General features: G+C 45.6%; 2 protein-coding genes across 8 annotated transcripts in view; one reads left to right on the top strand and one right to left on the bottom strand.

Annotated features, from left to right (window-relative positions):
- The first annotated feature begins 691 nt into the window (after window positions 1–691).
- Window positions 692–2,282, top strand: dpm3 (dolichyl-phosphate mannosyltransferase subunit 3, regulatory). Of its 2 annotated transcripts, none has more exons than XM_083765625.1 (2): window positions 692–753; window positions 1,212–2,282. In XM_083765625.1, the coding sequence occupies exon 2, from the start codon at window positions 1,236–1,238 to the stop codon at window positions 1,512–1,514; it is 279 nt and encodes a 92-aa protein (XP_083621751.1). In that variant the 5' UTR covers window positions 692–753; window positions 1,212–1,235; the 3' UTR covers window positions 1,515–2,282. The 2 variants fall into 2 exon arrangements, with proteins under 2 accessions (XP_083621751.1, XP_083621752.1); XM_083765626.1 differs by lacking the exon at window positions 692–753 and adding an exon at window positions 781–855.
- A 7,885-nt stretch (window positions 2,283–10,167) lies between these two features.
- efna1a (ephrin-A1a) overlaps window positions 10,168–22,324 on the bottom strand; it is a 32,350-nt gene continuing 20,193 nt past the window's right edge. For 5 of the 6 annotated variants that reach the window (XM_083786951.1, XM_083786952.1, XM_083786954.1 and 2 more), the window contains 4 exons: window positions 13,745–14,040; window positions 13,192–13,257; window positions 12,842–12,940; window positions 10,168–12,352 (listed from right to left, as the gene is read on the bottom strand). In XM_083786951.1, coding sequence (XP_083643077.1) covers window positions 12,219–12,352; window positions 12,842–12,940; window positions 13,192–13,257; window positions 13,745–14,040 — 595 coding nt within the window. In that variant the 3' untranslated portion in view covers window positions 10,168–12,218. The remainder of the gene's footprint in view (window positions 12,353–12,841; window positions 12,941–13,191; window positions 13,258–13,744; window positions 14,041–22,324) is intronic. The other variant, XM_083786950.1, reaches the window with a different exon arrangement.

The raw sequence follows: 22,324 nt of genomic DNA, 5'->3' as shown, positions 1-22,324 counted from the left end.
GGATGGAGTCTGAGAAATGTGACAGACCGGTTTGGTTGAATGGCTCTAGAGAGACTGTGTACCAATTTGCGTGATGTTTGGACAAAATCTGTAGGTGTACTGTGCAAAAACTTGTTTTGCACAAAGCGGCCTCCTGGTGGCGCTATAACAGGCCGTTGTGGAAAGTTTGGGGCAGAGGTTCATCGTTGGCATCCAGGGAGTGTGTGTGCAAAATTTGGCATGGACCGGGTTAACGGTGGCCGAGATTAGCTGCTCACGGACGGACGGACGGACACACGGACGGACACACGGACGGACGGAGTGCAAAACATACTCTCCCCCCATGCCTTCGGCCTGGTGGAGACAATTATGTTCACTCACATCTGTATGCAAATTACCTCCTGCCTCCTGGGCATAATTCTACATTCATTTAAATGCTGGTCTGGTCTCTGAGCGAGTCTGGGATATAAGTGGGTTATCGATCGCTCATCTGATTCTGAATCTTTTACAATTAATGGCCAGAAAAAAAATAAGGTTTATGTATATGGACAGTCAAAATCATTATAGCCTAATGTTATTAATGGATATGTATCTACGTCAGTCTCATAATAGGCTACTACTACTACTAGCGACCTACCTAGCGCACAGTTTCTCATTCACTGTTCACTGCTGCTTTTACGAATAGAACGCCTAGTGATGACTACAGTTCCCATAAGGCTTTTCCCCGCTATGACGTCATATTTCAGCGCAGCGCTGAGTTGTCTTTAAGAGAAGGTAAAACATTGGATTGTCCATCGTATTATCTCATTTATACTCTAGTTTCCGTTTAGAATTGAATTTGACAACTTTGTGCATGTAGTTTATCTTGATAGAGAGGTAAATGCCCGATCGTTGCCTGTATGTAATGAATGTACAGCTAAGTGTATCGTTTATTTAGCTGCAAAGCTATCGCTCACAGTACATTTTGAATGGACAGGTTCATGTCAACTTTTGTATAATCTTCATTCCGCGCCACACGCACGCTTCAATCTTAACCCTAAAGAGAATGTCTGCGAGGCAGATCGGGTGATGTTTATTAGTAATAGCTTGCTAATCCGTTTTTAATTGAAGTCATGGGGCGGATGTTCGATCATAACTTTATTTCTGCTGATATATCAGATATTACTTGTGTGTTGCGTGACAGTGTGGGTGATTCATGCTCATGCACTAACCCCTTGTTCTTTCTTGCTCAGATTGGCCTCCATCTGTTCGCCGTCATGACGAAGCTTCTGGAGTGGCTTTCTGGCGTGTTGATACTGGGCGTCGCCTGGGCTGTTGTGAGCTTCGACCTGCTGGACCTGAGTGTACCGCAGCCGTACAGGGAGGTGGCGTGGCCGATGCCCTTCTACCTCCTGGTGACGTTCGGATGCTACTCCCTGGCCACGATAGGGTACAGGGTGGCCACCTTCAACGACTGTGACGACGCAGCCAAAGAACTATTGCAACAGATCAAAGAAGCAAAAGAAGACCTGAGGAAAAAGGGATTGAAGATATAAGCAAAGCAACGCTTATTTGGAAACTTTTGAGAGACAATTTTTTACAGGCAATGCAAAGACTGTGTGTGGTTATGACTGACCAGCGCTCAATTTTCATGTCCATAATTGATGCTGGCGAAGTCATACAGAGTTGTGAGTTTTCTGCTGAGGGTGTGTGAGTGTGATTATGTCTACTGTGCATCTACACACATCTGTTACGTGTTTACGAGCTGATATGGTCTGAATACCAACACATTTTCTTTAGTGGTGAGTGGTGACTGAGTAGAGTATCTGATGCAATGGCATCTGCTGCAAATTAACTATTGATTAGTCTGTGCTTGACAATGAGAAATGCCACATATTGGTCTTATTTCCTGTGTTCTTCTCAATCGGTAAAGCAATTAAGAGCACTTTAGATGGTAATAAAAAATGCAGGATATCCACATAAAAACAACTGAATGACCCTTTACTGGTGTTGTAATGCTCTTTGGGACATACTATTGCATATAACATCCCTAAATTCACATCTGTAGCCAATTACTGGCCATTGTGTAAGGCCCACTGATGAAACTCTTGGACTGAATACTGTTGGTGGGAAGGCATCTTTCATGTCTAGAGGATTTGGAATTGACTATTAAGACCTGTGTGTGTCTGGCTGTAGTGTAGATTAATGGTCTGTATCTGCCGACTAGTTTTTTATCTTTTGAGAAATCCACATTCCACTGTAATATTTGCCGTGTGCCCAGAGGCTATTGCTGTGACTTAACAATAAAAGTCCACAAGAATATGCATGTGTGTGGTGTTTGGTTTATGAGAATGTGTGCGTTAGTGTATGCAAACTATGCATGAGTGATGAATATCTTATTGAAGCATGAACCACATGTCCCTGGGCTGCTATACAACTTTCCTCAAAGCTTCCCTCTGTGCAAAAGACAGACCTCTTTTGTCCTGTTCTGTACTTGAAATATACTGTACACATCATAGTACTTCCTTGTTCCTTACATTATTTTTGAGTGGTGCAACCACTCCCTTACGGAGCTATGTGTGTGGGTGGCTGCCTGGGTATGAGCACGAAAACAGCATGGTTGTTTCTCACCACCTGTGCACAACCTAACACACACACATAATAACTGTATATATGATGATTCCGGGTGTGCCAGTGCAGTGACAGTACATTACAGTAGAGGGACCGGCACACGGTAACTCTGTCATTTCTCTACCGTTTCGGACGCGGGCGGCTCGCTGGAACCAGGCCGGCACCCTGGGTGCGTTCTTGTGGGTCTGGAACTCTCCCCCGGGAACCCCCACACGGAGTTGCACCACTCACTTCACACGGTGTGATTTTTAGAGAATGTTTCAGCCGAGTATATAGATCAGAAGTTCAGAACTTGTATTGTATCTGTATTTGGCACCATTAAAAAGCTGCCTATGCTCATTTTCAGTGGCTCCTGCTGAGTATAAACAAAGCATAGCCTGGTGAAAAGGCATCATTACAGGGTTTCAAAAAGCTCCCATAACTTCTGAGAGAATGGAAAAAAGAAGAAAGAAACGCTGGCAGTTCTCAGTGTGCAGCTCTGCCCGTTGTTCCGTTTGGCTGTAGCCCATCATACTTTGCAACGTCACCCCCCCCCCCCCCCACGAATCTCTACAAGCTGCTGCGGGAGCAGACTGGATGAAAGGCAACCAGTGATTTAACCAGAAAGGCTTCTTTGTTTGGCAATTACACCAAAAGCTTCTCTGCTCCAACCCCCAAACACATGTGAATTAGACTTGCACGTTTCGTTAGCACCTTTCACTACAAGACCAACTTTGAAGATCCCATCTGTTCATTTATTATTTTAATAATTGGCCACCAACAACATTCTGGGATAAGCCTAAGATTCCCTAAACCCATATAACAATACAATGAATACACAAACAGATTTGTCATCAAACAGTCAAACAGAAACACTTCTGGTTTTAATCACTTGTCCTAAATATATACTGCGGTCATCCCACACCATGTTCATATTTATACAATGGTGAAAACAATGTACAGTCAAGAATGCATGTGCCTCCATTAGAAAGGTCTAGAGCTCTATGCTAAATCTAATTGTTTATAGCCTACAAATGTGGGGATTACCATCCCAGTTAATGTTGGATGAGAATCAGTATGCATAAGTGGCGACGACATGCTTGATGGAGTACAGTCATTTGTAACTCTAACTAAAATCCATAACAATGATTACATACTGATTCTTTCTGTTGCACTGCACTGTCATTTCAATTTGGGTCTAAAAGGCTTCTGCAAAAAAAACATTTGAGTGTGGCCTTTTCGTTCCAATTGACCCTGTCAGTCTACCAACTTTGAGAACTTATTAGAGTGCAGCATCCTAGCTGCCCAGCATACACACAACACCCACTCAACACCCAATGAACAAATACTGTATGCTGAAAGTCCTGTATACAAACAATTTCCTTTATCTAAGAATGTGAACAAGACTGGGGAAAAGCCCACAACCCAGTGGCTGGTGAAATTGTGGGCAATTTCTTAAGAGATAATAGTCAGTGGTTGTTTTTATAATAATGTGAATTCCTGGATATTAAATGATCTGCAATTTTCTGTAGTGATCCCAGACAGTAATTTATGTTAAAGTTCACAGAAGTAACTCTCAACTCTCCTAATTATATGTTGACTCCTCCTGCACCTTCATCTTCTTTTCTATCTGCGGATGTGTTGTTTTGCTAAAACTGCATTGACTGTTTTGTCAGAGAGTGAATGTATTTGGGGTGCTTTAACTTTGGCCAATCACAGCGGCCAAGCACAGCTCCAATTTTGGCACCATACATCGTCATTTTTCGGTGCCTCAAATTCGGCACCTCAAAGTTGGTACCTCAAATTTGCTGCCAATTCCATCTTCAAATGTTGAGGAAATTGCTAAAATGGCCCCTCCCTTCTTTATGCTTCCCCAATTTCGGCGTGAAATGGCAGACACATTCACTTACAACGGCCCTCACTTTGCGGTTACTACTAAAATTATTCGTTTTTTCTATGAAGTCATAGTGATAACAGTAGTATGTTTAATTTATTTACTAATTACCCTCATATAAATGATTGGACAATATACGGTGACATCGCAATATGAAATATATTGGCTATAGGCAACCACAACCCCCAGGATTACCATGTCAATACCCGTGTGGAAATTCCAATCAATTGTTCCATCCACCGTCATATGATTTGACAATATCATATTGGACAATATATGATGACATTGGACAATATACACACATATGGCTGAGGTTATGCGATGCTCAGCCAATGGCACATCACAATTTGCGTCTTCACTTTTCTGTCTTCACTTTTTATCCCCACTAAAATGATTAGTTTAGAAGATTATTAGATAGTTAGTGATTGGCAAATCACAATAGAAGTTATCTCAAGCAAAGTCCAGTAGCCTACTATTTATGGGAGGGCACAGAACGTTAAAACTAAATGTCCAGATCAAGTCACCCAAAACATGTTATTTTCGTCCACATTCAGCAACTCAATATGGCTGTGATGATGCAAGAGTCAAGACAGAATGTATAATTTCGGTGCAAACAAAAAACTAAAACTAAATTAATGAGATATCTGCGTCATGTGAGGATCAGTGAAGTCAGTAGTATTGTGTGTTTTGCAGGAGTGTATTGTGTGGTGTGTGTGAAAAATCGATTGAACTCAATAGTCTCTTAAAGTGAGGTGAACACCGGGCCCATGGGTGCACCCCAATCAACCTGATGAAATTGTCAGTGCCCTCCTAGAGACATATGCACCAATGACAAACACAAATGAGAAGGCAGGCCAAAGCAAAAATAATAACAAACTAACCTGAGGTGAAAACAAATTTCCTGGACGGTTAGCTCAACCGTCTGGGCACCTAGGCTGCCAAGCCGGACGGCATGCCGCGGGTTCGACTCCCGAGCCCGATGGCCTTTGTCGCGTGTCACTCCCCATCTCTCTCCACTTTCCTGTCTGTCTACTGTCACCTATCAATAAAGGCGTAAAAAGGCCCAAAAACTAATCTTAAAAAAATAAAAATAACTTATTCTCTAAACCCGAAACGGGCAAATTGATCCCAGCTCAGACGACTGACATATCGGTCTGGGCACCTAGCCTGCCGACGACCTTTGCTGCGTGTCACTCCCCATCTCTCTCTCCCCATTTCTTGTTAGAATACTCAACTGTATCTATTAATAAAGGCAGAAAAAGGCCCAAAAATAAAAGATCACAGCTCACAGATCACAACTTCATCACTCAGACAGTGATTCAGTCAGTCAGGCAGGCAGGCAGGTGTCACCTGTAGGTGAGGTAAGGACCCAAGCGCAGGACAGCCAGGCATGTAGTGTTCAAAACCATGAATTGGTGTTTTAATTCAGAAGACAGGTGAACATGAACAACTTAAAACAGACTGAAACAGGTGACAGGATACAATGACTCAACAAGGACTGACTGGGGAACAAGACTGATATACACATGAGGGTTGATTACAAAATGAGACACAGCTGGAGCAAACAAACATAGAACCAAGAAAACTAGACCAGGGAACAATACATAGAAATACAAGACCTAGACTGTACAATGAATGACATAAATCTGTGACTGTGAATGTGACAGCAGGCAGGCAGGCAGGCAGGCAGGCAGTCAGGCACGCACGCACGCACGCACGCACGCACGCACGCACGCACGCACGCACGCACGCAGGCAGGCAGGCAGGCAGACAGACAGACAGACAGTCAGTTAGGCAGGCAGTGATGAGACACACATGAGTCAAAAATATTTCCAAATCCTAACCTCCCTCCCTCACATATTTCACCTTCAGGTTAAACGTTAGCTCAGAATGAGTCTATGGAAAACAATGAAGCATTTGTAACAGATGGCATCAAGGACATAGAAAACTAAAATGTATTCTTAAATATTTGTCAACTTAAAATGTAATACCACTTGTGCTCCAAATAAATGAAAGCAACTCAGTACAGCACTTTCTAATAAACCTAAACAGTCCAGCAACAGTAACATTTTTAATTAGGCAGGGAAACCTTGATGACACCTGCCTCAAAATCACTTGCTAAGTATTTATTGATGTTCAGATTCCATCATGGCTACATCAAACATCAGAATTTGATTCAATTTGAATTCACCAATCACTTTTGCATCACAAAGCAGGAAGCTTTGTGCACCTCTTTTTGTGTCAAACTCATATCTGTCTCATCCTCAGAGTTATAAGCGTATAGGACATAATACTCATATCTAACCCGGCCTATACCTATGGTTACTGCTAAATCCCTGTTGTCGCAGCTGTGGTTTCTGTGCGTGGCCTCCCATTTTTTTGTTGGGGGAGGTTTTGGAGTATAAGATACTTTTTTCCCAACATTTCATGAGTGGTCGGTCTGGCTTTGGCTCGAGAGGATCTGACAGCTAGTCAGGCAGAGGGAGATGACTTATGTGCACAGAATGTTCTTCTCTCCCTCTGAACCATGTTGGCAAGGTGAGAGGCGTTGAAACAGAGCGAGAGGAGAGCCCAAAAAACAGGAACAAACAAAAACAGCCAGAGAGGGAGGAGGAAGTAGATGGGGGTGCACAGGGTCATGCTCAGGGCCATGGCCGCACAGAAACGGATAGGCAATATGTGAAAACTCCTTTGCAGAGAGACAGACAGCGACACCGCATGGGAGCGAGCCCCGTCCAACGGAGGCCGAGAGAGAGCCGACACTGAGAAATGATAGGTTATCGTTTTTCTATACAGAGGAGAGTTTTCCCCACCCACACATTTCACAGCGAAACCTCAAAGCCATCGAGAGAGAGAGAAAGAGAGAGAGAGAGGGACGGATGGATAGAGGGAGAAATGCAGTCAGAGAGGCAGGAGTGAGACGGAGGGAGATGGGATGTGGTGGAGTGGTGGATGGATTTGGAGTCAAGAAAAAAGAGGGAGAAAGACAATAATAATGGAACATGAGAATGCGATGGAGAGAGAGGCTAGGGTGAGAGTGAAATGGAAACAAAACAAGTGGCATAAAGTATACCGGTATATTTATAGATATTTTCATAGATATTTGGACGGACGGACGGACGGACGGACGGACGGACGGACGGACGGACGGACGGACGGACGGACGGACGGACGGACGGACGGACGGACAGACAGACAGACAGACAGACAGACAGACAGACAGACAGACAGACAGACAGACAGACAGACAGACAGACAGACAGACAGACAGACAGACAGACAGACAGACAGACAGACAGACAGACAGACAGACAGACAGACAGACAGACAGACAGACACACACACGAGAGAATAATAGAGTGCGGAAGAGAGAACAACAGAGAGAAAGTGAGTAGCAGTGACACAGGCAGGAAACCGAAGCGTGGGGTGGAAAACAGGACAGGTGACCCGGAGAGAGGCGACAGGGGCAAGAGCGTGACTGGACTGCCGGGAAGAGAGAGAGCGAGAGGAGACCACACCCTGACTGCTGGGCTCATGGCAGGGGGCCAGGATGTGCCCTGTTAGGAACAGAGCCACTGACTGGCAGTGACTGCACATGGTCCGCCTGTGTTGTACACATTGGCACCGTAAATCCTTCCCATCAGCCCCCTCTCTGAGCCCATGCACAGACAGTCCAATCCGCTGCTCAAGCAATGCTCAGGGAAATAAAGGCCTGTCCACAGTGTAACCCTGTGGATTTAACTGTGTTCAATTGACTGCCAGGCCAAAATTAATCTGCATTTTCAGCGCACTAACACTGCATTAAGATCAAATGAATGAGATTAAAGAGTCAGATATGGGTCATCCTATTGTTCCTCCACAGCTAACAAACAGCTGCGCACTGCGCTTAGGGGACACTGACTTCCCATTTTAGGGCAGGATGGAAGGTTATGAAAGCTACAAATAACTACAATACGGCCCCCTTAGGGCTCTGCTATTCAGATGATCAGGGTTTCTCTGGGTTAACATATGCTGGTCCGGTTGGTTTGGCTGGATGGGGCCAGGATGGGGCCAGTCATCATGTGTCCTGCTGATAGGGACGCTTGGTTCCAAATGCTGCAGGCTTCACCAGCTGGTCTTGCCAAGCTTTTACTCGGCTGCTTTGCAATATATGTGGTGCTCTTTGCGGCTGGTGGCCTTTTCCCTGTGTTCAGAGTGACTGAGTCACACACTGTTCAGCTCTCTAACACATCATCAGCCACCTTCTACTGACAGACTAATGCATTGGACTGTGTCCTGTTTGACTGGTTCTCAGGGATTGTTTTTGCATGCATGTATATATAGCTACAGACAGTAGAACATTTGCTTGTGCAATGTTTGAGGTGTATGCAGCTCCTTATAGCAATGTTAAAATGCTCATTGCATTGCATTTACAAGCATTGCCTTAATATGACATTGACCTTTGCACTACTTGCTCTGGGCGGATCATATTGTTACATGCACTTGAATTGTAGGAATTCATGCTTATTATACTGTTGTGCTTGCTGTCACTCTGTCTTAGAGGCTTGGCCAGATACCTAGAATTAAGTAGATTTTCCACAAGTCTATCAAACTGTCTCCAGGATGTTTGCATCCACTGTGTCCTCATGCGTTTGCCGTGTCCGTTGCATCTTGAAACTTCCTTTACAATTTATTACAGCCTTATAAAGCTTTTATACTTGCACCTCAGCACCCATTTACTGTTTACTCAGCCAGGATACTGGACAAGTAAATAAAACCAAACGTCTCCCCTTCTATGAGACTGCTGTTGAGCGGAGCCTCTCTGCTGGGGTCGGGCGGTTAAGGGGGCCCGTCCGGGGCCTAATTTACGACTGTCCCATTTGAAAACACAGGGGAGCAGTAGCAGCACTGTGGCGATGGCACCACTCTATAGTGCTACAGCTGTTTTTACTGTCACGGCCATAAAGCTCCCCTGGGAAGGGAGGAGGACGGACGAGAACAATGGCCTAGCATGCAACACAAGAGTGTCTTAGACGGGAGCCACAAGGAGGACCATGAGAGATGACTGAGGTAAGGAGGTGTGTGTTGTTGGTTGTAGGGCGTAGACTTTGCCAGGACACTGAGATAAAGACAGTAGAAGTATCACACCTGTGTATTTAGCCTCCCCCGAAACCCGCCAAAAGGCCAGTCTATTGTTGATGATAAACAGCGCTCCTTCTCTTTCTTTCTATTGTAGCTCTTTTCCTGTCTCGTCGCCAACTTGGCTCCAAGTTTCTTTATTTAACCCCTGTCACATGTGTGAGCCACTATCTGCGCTTTAGGACTCCTCCTTGGAAATGTGCCCCGTCTAATAAAGAAAGCGATCTGGGTTGGGTTTCCCCCCATTTGCTTTTTGTGCAGGCCAATATCGTCGTAGTTCTATTGTGAGTAGAATGGAAAAAGGCAAAAGACAGGTTGAAAAATTCCCTCATAACTGAAAGGTTACTTTCAATCCTCATGACGGCCAGTGTATCTGTCAAAAAACAGCCATGTGTCCTAGCTAACCTTCCTCATCAGTCAGAGCAAGTTATTTTAGGGGACAGTGTCCCCATATTACCACTTTGGATTTTACTGTGTAGTGGTTATGATTTAGGTTGTATTTCATTCACTGATGTGGAAGTGGTCACAGGGTGGGTAAGACATCAAAGAGTATATAGAATAAATTAAAGAGGAAGCTCTTCTGGCTTTCCAAAAATATCATGTTTTATTTCACATGAAAATTTCACATTTAGCATATTTATCAAACAGGTTTTTCTTTTTTAATATAATCTATATATACATAATATACATCTTTACTTACACATGTACAAAATAAGGTAACAAGAATTCCAATAACAAAAAAAGACTTGACTTCAATGTTAGTCATATATTGTTGTGTTGTTGTTGTTCAAGCCAGCCTGTCGGGTGAAAATGTGCTTGGCATCCATGTTTGATGCCGTGTCTTGTCTTGCGGTGTGTTGTTTACAAAGAATACTCCCTTCAAATCTGGATGTTTAAAAAAGACAGAAACAACAACTGCCACAGTCATAGTGACGGACGGTTGTGTACTCTGATTTACTTTACTTTAGAATTATTGGATGCTATGCTTTCGAGGACTATTTTGTGCTCGTTTTACTGTTTGCAGCTGTGGTTGTATACATAGCAGAAAGCACCAGGACACAGTAACAGACAGGGCCCTGTAGCGTGAAGAAGTTCATATGGGCTCTTATGTTTCATTTATACTTGATGTGGTCGCGCACCAAAAATAGCTGATCTACAAGCTCACAATGCGAGTAGATCAGCTATTTTCGTCACGCAATGTTGTAGGAAGTACAAATTAGGCTTTAATGTAGGTTGTTTAACCACTACAGGGGCAAGATCCAACAAATGGAGAGATCCAGCCTCTCCTTGCTACACACAACATATCAGTGTACGATTTTGGCAGATTTAGTTTTGTCACTTTTTCGCTCTCAATTTTTGCCCAGTCTCTCACTCTGTAGTTCTAACACACGTACAAACACACTCTCTCTCTTTCACGCACGTACTCGTTGTGCTCTACTAGAGCACTCTCCCGATACCCCAAAAGTAAACATTTCATTTCTTGAACATACAGTATATACAGTAAAACGTTTTTTCTTTTTTCCAGCTGCAATCATTATAAATTATCTTCACAGAATGTACATGTAACACCTGTTGATTCTGATGTAGTGTCTCCCCAAGTTGTTGAGTGCGTGTGTGTGTGTCTGTGTGTGTCTGTATGTGTGTGTGTGTGTGTGTGTGTGTGTGTGTCAATTAGGGCTGGACGATATGAATGAACTACAATCAACATACCAAATACCGCAATATCGTGATGATAATATCGTATTGTGACGACAATATTACATTTTAATTTTCAACAATAGCAAAGATTCTGCTATTTTTGAAAATGTTTGACATTATTTGAATCAGTTTAGTCTCATATTACCACAACGATATATTGCCCAGCCCTAGTCTGTAATATACAACTGTAGCGTGCGTTTGTCTGTATTGTGCAGTATAGTGCTACAGTATAAAGCACATGGTCGAGTCTGCCGAGGAATGATTGGGAAAAACAGCCCCTGCATTTGTCAATGCTACATTTAGAGAAAATAAAAAAATTGGGACATCAATGCCACTCAATACTATTACGATAACAATAATAACAAACGTACACAGTACTCAAGGGTGGAATAGTGTACAAGTCGGAAAGTTGAGTTATCATTGGCTCAAAACGTTTACGAGATTCTCATTTTCACTAAATGCCATTTTCATCTGGTACAATTTTTTTTAACTGTCTAGATTTGTCATATCTGAGATGTTAGTCTCGATTATTCTTCATCCTGTTTCACGTTCTCCTCGAAATTCTTCATGTCTTCGTTGTAGATCCTCCAAGGACGATCGTTATATTTGTGACTGGAGCACAAAAACTGCATGGAGATCAAACAAAGCTTGATCTCTCGGCGGGGGGGAGGAACACTGTCATCTTTTGAGAAATGAGATTAAGCCCAAATGCTTCCTCTCAAATGTTTAGCGACTCTGCACGCTTGGTGCATGAAAGCCCATATGTACTTTACAAGCTTCAAAAGGTCTCTCTCTCTCCATCTCTCCCTGTGGCCAGCACTGGGCACGGAGAGCTGCCTTTTTCCTTTTTTTGAGTCAGTGGTTTCATCCCCACGGACTGTCTTCATTGTAGTCCCTGAAAACAAATGTCTGGGAATAGCAGTTCTTTTCATATTGTCTCTCAGTGCAATAGCAGCAGTAATGAGACTGGGACAAGCAGTGACAGGACGAAGAGGGATGTCGTTGTTGACGCCGCAGAGCTCGTCCTTACACTTTTCTGCACCTCAGGCAGGACCACCACCACTGGATCATCTGCTTCAAGGGGGAGAAGAAGAGGAGGAGGAGCATTAAAGCACACATTAATGCACACTTCTTTCACAATTTTTTATTGGGGGGTTTCAAGTATAACAAAAAAGTATAAAATATAGGAAATGAAAAAAATATGAAATAATAAATACATTACAGATACAATTACAGACTCTCTCCCATATCATCATATCTCCCCTTTCCCTTATTCCCTGTCTAATTAAATTACAATATAACATTGAGTATGAGCATTGAGCATGTATGACCGTACAATACATATTTTTGCTCTTAGTGAACGTTATTATATACTGTATATATCTTTTTCATGTTTGGAATTTATCATTATTAATATGTATTATTATTATTAGCCTATAGTGACATCCCCAAAATAGGGATACCCAGTTGAAAGTGTCTAGCCTGCCCGAACCCCTTAACTGGAAATGCCAGATTCTTGTAGGCTCAGAGATAATTACAGGAGTGGTGGTTGGTGGGACATACCTGCAGGCAATCTGTTGGAAGGGTTGTGGACCCCACCGCCGGCTCCAGTTACAGCTCCACCTGAGCCACCACCTTTAGCCACCCTGGCCTCCTGTGAGCCTGCAACAGAGAACACACAGTCAGTCAACGACTCAGTCTAGCCCAATCTATCAACTAACTCTTACTCTGCAATTGTGATGTTCAGCGTTGTACCTAATCTGCCATTTTGTGTGATTTGTGTGACGCAGACAAACGTATCAGGTGTTCCATTCCAATTTATGCTGTGCTGAAAGCCATAAAACCAGTGGCCCCAGCCAAATAAAGATTGATCTAATCCCACTCTGAGCAGCCACCAGGGTGGCGAGACTCACCATCAGCAGCAACAACGTCCACCCTGAGCCTGAGGCACTCTTGTCCGTGATGGTGCAGAGGTTTGGCTAGAGGGAAGAAAGAAACAACACAGGCTTTAATTAAAGACTAACTAATGCACTTACTGCCCTGGCCCCTTAATCCACCTTCTCACACACACACACACCCTTGGAGGCAGACGGACACGCGGCAAAGCCTTATGAGCCATCTGTGAACATTGTGTCTTGTTGTCCGGACGTTTATCTAATCACAGCCATAGACAGGGTCACAGCACTGCTGATTCTATTGGGTTTCATGCTAGGGGAATAGCAGCCATTGCATGAAGCTGGCAAACAAGAGCCGACACCCAGATAATGTCAACACTCGGCTTCAAAGAGCTGGCCTCGTTTGTCTGGACCTCAGCCAAAGTTCAACCAGTCACAGTTAAATAGGCACAGAATAGTGTACAGATTGTCTCCCTTGTGTGATTTTGTTTCGTTTACTTCATGCAGGTACTATTCCTACTTCCTAACAACTGCCTCACCAAAACCCCATGTTGTCTTGACAAACACTCACAAATATAGTAGTAGCTCTCTCCCTGGCGGAACTCCTTGCCCAGGGTGAACGGAGTGAATCGCTGGAACTTCTCAGAGAACTTCTCGGGGGCGTGCAGGGCGAAAGGGTGACCGCACTCCCAGCGCATCTGGTCATACGACTGGGGCTTGCACGTGTCATAATCGCCGCTCTCCACCATGTAGAGCACGTATCGCTCTGCGTCCTGCGAGAGCATGTCGCCATGCGGGTAGTGGGGGCACACGATGTCAAGGTAGTCGTTCAGTCGCACCTCTACCGCGTAATCATCCCACAGGAACCTACAGAAGAGAGAGAGAGAGAGAGAGAGGGCATGGTTAGTCGGGTGGCAGGAGATTAATAACCGCACGGATTGGCTACAGTGCAGCAATAAATACAAGCCTCAAAACCGTGATTATCTATCGATCGGTCACACGTGTCTGTGCACAACAGGGAAATCAGACGAAAGATTGACAGAGCGGGGGAGCGAGAAATGGTGTGTGCGATTGTGAATGTATGGCGTGTGCATATGTGTGTGTGTGTGTGTGTGTGGAACTGTGGATGCATCTCCATGCATGCGTGTCAGAGACAGACACACTAGAAGGGATGGAGAAAACAGAAAAAGGGGGAGAAATGCGAGCAGCATGGAGAACGTGTATATAAATATGGATGAGCAGGCGGCAGGCCGTGAAATGCTGCGCTGTGCTGTGCGAGAGTTAGCGCTGAGTGCACACTGATCCCGTTACCCCCTCAGGAGCTGGATGGTGTTTACAGAGAAACATTAGTAGTCAGTTAAGTCCTTGGATCCAGGAGATATTACTCCTCGGATCCAGGAGATGAGTATTGACATCTGCGACCCCCCACACAGACACAGACAAGAGACAGTGAAAAAAACATAATGACAAATGCACCCAAATGCAAATAGAAGAAGGAACAAGATTTGGGGACGTAAATAAGAGTAAAGGTCTCCCTTTCATTAAGAGAGAATCAGAGAGAGGCAGGCGCGCAACACACACACACACACACACACACACACACACACACACACACACACACACACACACACACACACACACACACACACACACACACACACACACACACACACACACACACACACACACACACACACACACACACACACACACACACACACACACACACACACACACACACACACACACACACACACACACACGAGTCTGGTGACTGTCTGTGCCCGTCACCCAGCACCACACTCCCTCTCATTAGAGATACGGAGAAAGAGCGAGACGGAGACAGCCTGACTGCCTGCCTTTCCTCTCCTCTGACCCTCCCTTCATCCCCTCTTCCACTCCTCCTTCCTCCTCTCCACCCAAAAAAATTATCTCTATTATGTAGACTGTGTGTGTTAGCATTGTCGTCATATTCTCCCTACCCTGGAGAACAGGATGCAATGCAACGACGTCTGCGTGTTCAGCAGACCACGTGTTGGCTCCTCCAAATAGGTCCATGCACACTATTTCAACCAGGTCTGCTTTTTCCTCTTCATCCCCCCCCCCCCCCCTTCTCCTCTAGTTCAATGTTTCTCTCACAGATATTATACGTTGATCTCCAGGGGATCATCACCACGTCCCTCCCTCCCTTCCTCCGCCTGCCTGATTTATACTCTACGTGCCGTGTCATGCACCAAAACAGCGGATCTACAAGCTCACAGGGTGTCAACAGTGGCCATCGCTGTGAGCTTGTAGATCGGCTATTTTCGGTGCTCGACAAGGCGCACAACCAAGTATAAATCACCTCTCCCTGTAACTGAATTATCCCCCAGGGAGCTGCTCGGCGCGGAGGATCCCCTCTCAGCCAAGGCCATTTTTCACCCCACACACACAGAACGCAGAACGGTAGCCGACTGCTCTCATGCACACGCGCACGCACACGCACACAAACACACACACACACACACACACACACACACACACACACACACCTCAGTGATTCTCATACATCACCACCTAGACAAGTAACCCCAGACACACGCACGCACGCACACACACACACACTCACACGCAGTATTCAGTTACTCAAGCTGTGGTTATCCCTTTACCGTCTCCTACTGTTCCGACTCGCCAGGGTTTCCCAGAGAATGGATGAAATTCGCTGGACTTCCAATATTTTCACAACACGTCTAGAATGTGTGTCTAAGATAGGGTTCTGTTGCTTTTGCAATCAATACATATGTGGCTACTCAGTCTTTCAACAGCCTGCACAGAAGCCGGCCAGTTTGTGTGTGTGAGTGTGACAATGGTCTAGGCCAGAAAGGCTAGATGGGAACTACTGAGAAGTTAATGTTATAGCGCTTGTGTATTTGTTTGTCACGTTGCACCATTAACAGTACACCACATACATCTATATGGAACAGAACACTTGGGTTCCCCACAGCCTTTCAGGCTGCTATTGAGACACACACACACACACACACACACACACATGCGCGCATGTACGCGCACACACACAGCCAATAAAAACTCCACATTGGAGCCATTTCACCTCCGGTCGGGGGACTTGGTTAAGAGATTTTCTCAGAGAATTCCAACCGTTTCCTCATAAAAAGGCCCCTGAATGCAACAAGTGACATTTGGGGGATTTTGTTTTCAAGGACGGGGGGGTGTGTGTGTGGGGGGGGGGGGGTTAGTGTTTGGATGACAAGGTCCATATGTGGGACTAACGATCAAAGTGCATGGGCAAAGGGCCCCTGCCGATCGTTAGGCGGGTGTTGTTGTTTGTTGCCGGGGGACCCCTGGTAAAAAGCAGAGAGACACTGTGGCTCCAAAGACTCAGGGCCCTGACTCCTACACGGCAAAACGCCCCCCCCCCCCCCCCCCCCCTTTCCCTGACCATAGCAGCATTCTCTCGGGCTCTGCGTTGACTCCCGCTCCACTGCACCACGTCAATGCTGATGGGCAGATTAGGCCAACGACACGACACCATGACGGGAGCAATGCTGGCCCGTTAAAGTGCAGCAACACCCTCTGCCAAGCAGAACTCAATCAACATGCCATCTAGCTGTGAGTGTGTGATGATGATGCCGTGCCGTGCCCAAATCCCTGCACAAATGGATAAATGAACAGTGAGGAATGTACTGTGTGCCAACTCCGTTTTGGGGGGTCGTGGTATTAATTAGATATTTTTTCAATGGTCCAGGCAGCTTAGCTCTTATCTGCTTGCCTGCCACACTCTGTTTGCCGAATTGCCACTAAAGTGTTTATTCTACTCGTCCTCCACTTTCAATTCCAGTGGAATCGATAACACAAACAATGTGGTTTGTCTTTCACCCTGACAGTTATCCAAACAGTCACACGCACACGCACGCACAAGCACACACACACACACACACACACACACACACACACACACACACACACACACACACACACACACACACACACACACACCTCTTCTCTCAGAACCCCACAACAGCATAACCCCCCCCACTCCAAGCCCTGATGACAAGAAGCTGGTCGTGGTATGGCCCCAATGTGTTCATCATCAACAACAACAAAAAAGGGGGAGGTGGGTCAAGCACAATTAAAACACAAAAAAGGGTATTAAAGTTACCCGGGGGGCAACTTATGCTCCTCCGCCCACTCAACCCCCCTCCCCCAAAACCACAGTCTTTCCCCCAGGCTGAGAGCTGGAGGGATGAAAAAGAGAGAGAGAGGAGAATGAATGGTAGGAGGAAGGGGTGGGAGGTTGGTTCGGTTGGGGGGGGTCAGAGGGCTTGGAGCTAGGAATGGCTTTTGATCTTCCCCTCTGTGTGTGTGTGTGTGTGTGTGTGTGTGTGTGTGTGTGTGTGTGTGTGTGTGTGTGTGTGTGTGTGTGTGTGTGTGTGTGTGTGTGTGTGTGTTGTATGAGAGTGCTACAGTTGCTTCTTTATCAATGCCAGGGCTTCATACAGTGGCTCTATTCACACAGTGCAACTGGCTGATGGGAGTGAAGAACACAGGCTGAATGCACACAGCCAACAAGGCCTGACTTTTTGTTAGTTCTTTTTTCATTAACAGCAAATGAGTTTGGATTATCCTCACTTCACTTCACTCTCCGACACTTGCATTGTTGTTGGAATGCAGTGCTGTGCTCTATAACTACTTTAACCGTGGCAAGGGCATTATAGGCAAAATAATATATATATATATATTAACAATTGAAAAATACCCAAGCTGTGAGCTCATAGATTTCTGAAATAATTTAGAAAATGTTAAGTGGTTAATTATTGACTGACCCGGACAACACAAGCGCGGCTGTCTGTCTCCATGTGAATGTAGCCGGGGGCCAAAAGACAAACACAAATTATGTCACCCTTCATTCTGCAGACTCAACACAGCTCCCATTCTTTGTTGTAATCTAGAGGGTCTGCTTCTTGTCATCAAGTCTCCTCTCCCAGACTGCTGCGGCGGAAGACCTGTGCCTTCCTCGGTGTCTCTCCCTGCCATTGTCATGCTTAATTTATACACCAGCGTACGACAAAGTATAAATCAATCAATTGCGCCTCAGCATGGCGGACTAATTTGACGGCTCCCCTGTGATTATTCATGCGGATGCAGTTGAGCAGCCCAACAGAAGTAACCATTAGGATGGTGTTCATTTCAGCGACTAAAACTATGCAAAATGTTTGTCGACTACCTTTTTTCACTGATAAAAGCGAAATAAAAGCCCAGGCGGTGGCGTAACCGTCTGGGCACCCGACTGGTAATCCAGTCGCAGTGTGCCGCGGGTTCGACTCCCGAGCCCGACACGGCCTTTACTGCATGTCTTCCCCCATCTCTCTCCCGTTTCCTGTCAGCCTACTGTCTGTCCCTTCAAAAACCAATAAAAAGGCGTAAGCCGCAAAAAGATATCTTAAAAAAAAAAAAGCGAAATAAAAACGAATCTATGATGACTAAAACTAAAATGGTAAATGGTGCAATTGTATAGTGTCTTTATCCAAGGCGCTTTACAGAGTGCATTACATTCACCGATTCACACACCGATGCCGGAGGAAACCATGCAAGGCACCAACCTGCACATCGGGAGCAATCAGGGGTTGAGAGTCTTGCTCAAGGACATTTCGACACTAACTCTGGGGGAGTCCGGGTTCGAACTGGGAACCTTCCGGTCGCTCTACCCCTGAGCCACTGCCGCCCCACTAACTAAGACTCAATATGTTGACAATTTTGTCAACAGATACAAAACAAGTGTAAAAGCATTATGACGCTGTCATCACGGCTTGCCAAGATCAACTGTACATAAGTTGTCTAAAATCTTATGGTATTTAGTCAACTAAAACTAGACTGACACTAAAACATTTCAGATGACTACAATATGACTAAAACTAAATTAAGTTTTATTCAAAAGACTATGACTAAAACGAAATAAGAATTTGCTGTCAAACACCGCACCAGGATATTATTCTCTAGTTGGGGATGATTTGCAGATGCAGTCATGCAACTGGGAACTGTGTACCATGTGTGTGTGTGTGTGTGTGTGTGTGTGTGTGTGTGTGTGTATCTGTCTGAGAGTGAGGGCCTATGAGGGTGTGTGTACGCCTGTCTGCGTACGAGTGTCTGTGTGGGTGCGCGTTGGGTCTGTGGAGTCTGTTGAGGAATCTGGGTGTGCGTTTCTGTGACGATAAGAGGGGATAATGAATGGTGATGAGAGCAGACAGCCAGGGAATGTCAAGCGCGGTAGCATGCACGTGTGTGTGTGTGTGTGCGCGCGCATAGATGTGCGTGCGTGTGGTCTGGTGTGAAAAAATAGCCTACAGACGGTTCCTCTTCCTCACTCTCCCAGTTTCTTTTTTTTTTACCAGAGTGAATTCCTGATTTATTGGAGCCTCTTCAGGGGCAGGAGCCTAATCTCCCTTCTTTAATCTCTCTCTCTCTTTGGCCAGCGTTTTGCTTTCTTCTGCACCTCTACCCCCTTCCTTTCATCCATCCATCCATCTATCTCCCTCTCTCATCTGTGCACTCGATCGTCCTGTGGAATGTTGGACCTCTGAGAGGGAGGAGGCCGTACTGCGGATCAAAGGTCGGGCAATCGTCGAGTCAGCAGCACTGGAGGGTCTCTAACACCCAGATGAACACTCGCACACAAACCACACACATGCACGCACGTGCACACATACGCACATAAAAGTACTTGTGGCCCTTGCATGTTCAAAATCCTAGAGGCCGTAACCGTGGCAACTCTTCAAACATGGATCCAGCTCCATTCAAAAAGCACACAAGAGCCACCACAGCTGACAAACCAACCTAGCTATGATGACCACTGGACCGAGACGAACCAAAACATATGGTCTCCGCTTCACTCGCTTCTAGCGGACATGTTGATCCCATTAAAAATCATGAGCACCTTGCATTTGACCATACACTGCAGCTATTCTGATCTCACAACACATACCCCCTCCAACCCATTCCATTGGGCTACTAGTGCTAATGCAGCTAGAGGCTCTCTGGTCCAAACAACTAGCCTGACAAGTCGACACAGCGTGACGCGTTGTCAGCTTGTTGTCAGCTTGTAGATTTTACATTTCTGTTAGAAACCAGGCATTAGACGCACATGTCATAGGCCATCTCTGAGCTTTGTGTAATTACACCAACTGCCGGGAATACAATTACATTTTCCCATTGGGTTATAATGCAACCAGTAATGCGGCCTAAAAGGTGACTGGACTACGCCACGGATGAGTGGATAGGAATGCCTGTGGTGGGGGGGACTAATCGGCTCGTCCGAGCCTGGATTATCGGGTGGAGCAGAGATTGAGCCCGGGTCCATTCAGCAGCACCAGACCCTGCCTAATACAGGGGCTTAGAGTGGACACCAGGGCCCAGAGCAGGGGGACATGGGCCGGCATGGGAGAGCGAGATGGGGGCAGGGCTGGTGCCTCGACCCCCCATTGTCCTCACATAGATATGTGGTATTACCATCCTTGCCCTGGATTTAGTGAGTGGAAAACGAGCTGGCCTAAATGACTGTGTATATGTACCGTGTGCTTTCGTGGAAGCAGAGGGGAAAGTGAAAAGTGTGTGTGTGTGTGTGTGTGTGTGCGTGCGTGTGTGTGTGGGGGGGGGGGGGGGGGGGGGGGGCTGGGGCGTTGAGCACAGGGTAGTTGTTCCACTCAGAACTTATCCTGTGCAAAATGAAAAACTATTAGGGCGACTTTAAAAGAAAGAGGAGGCGTGTGAGAGGAAGAAAGGGAGCCAAAGGGTTGGGATTCTTTCTTAAGTACATCATGAGCTTGGTTAAGCTGGTCTCCTTCACGATCTTTTATGCAGTCAAAATTGTCCTCGTTTCATCTGTCCGTCTGTCCATACGTCAATGTCAGGCTGCCCCTCCCTTTCTCTGTTCCATCTTTCATCGCCCAATAAGCCGACCTGATCCCCCATCTCCTCCCCCCGTCCAAACTCCTAGTCCTAACCTCTCCGAACCAATCACGACGTGTCCCGCTGGCATCCCAAATATGCCAGCCTTCTGACTCGTCGCCTGCGAAAGCCCAGCACAATGCAGCATGGCAACGTCGCTGTTGTCATAGAAACAAATGTGGTCCAACAATTTCTCCGTCCTCTGTACATTAACTACCCAACCTTCTGTTTTCCCTGCTTCTTAGTGACTTGTTTGTCAGTCATCACTCTCCGCATGTCACTCGGCCTCGGTTCGCTCATGACGTCGGTTGTACTGACGACAAGCACCTGTAGCCAGTTGGCCCAGCTCCAAGCAAAAACAACATCGGAAACAGTCCAGCTGTACAATAATTGCCTAATGCCAGTGAACCAGAGAGACTAGATGAATGCCGGTGATCTTTACAACTGTCTTGCGCTGTCCCTTGAGCCATTTGTATCTTATAAGGCCCTGAACAGAAAGGTCAACACTGACATCACATTCCTCAGGAGGCAAATATCCGTGTAAGAACATCGATTCTGGCCAGATTGATTTCTGCAAGATAAACCTTCGTTTCCACTTTCCAGTGTTCCTCCCTCCCTTTTCTAATGCAATCACAGCCCCATGCCTCAAGTGTAGCATAATGAATTCCACAGGGAGCACACAGTCTATATGAGCATTTTTTGTATTGTGCTGGCTCTTAATTACAGACACACAATGTGCCAATAATGGTGATGGTAAAGCTCATCTCTAGGGGGCAGTAGTAAGTGGCATTCAAGCACCAATGCAAGCTGGGCAAGAGACATGCATTTGCTGTAGGGACAAGTTTACAACCTAAATCCTATTACTCAACCAAGGGAGACAAACAAAAGTGGGGAAAAATAAAAGGTCACACAATGACCCTTATTTACACGACAAACACAATGCTTCATTTCAGAGACAATATTTGCCCTTTGTAGGCTAATTCTCTTTCTGTCTCTCAAATGCTCACACAATTGAATGTGTTGGACAATCTCACAATGACTTGCAAGGACTTGTGCAACGACAAACAAGTCTCAACGGATACAAAGGCAAACACTGACATCCACAGGCATACACTCACATACACACACAATCACACAAAGACAGAGAGAAAGTGCGGGCAATGTTTATCATAATTGTACATCTATTTACTAAAGGGTTCTTTCATCCTCA

The sequence above is a fragment of the Protomyctophum parallelum genome (assembly GCF_964188405.1).
Source record: "Protomyctophum parallelum genome assembly, chromosome: 1".
Classification (NCBI taxonomy): domain Eukaryota; kingdom Metazoa; phylum Chordata; class Actinopteri; order Myctophiformes; family Myctophidae; genus Protomyctophum; species Protomyctophum parallelum.
Note: the sequence above shows the minus strand (reverse complement) of the source record. Positions and strands in the feature narration are given on the sequence as shown.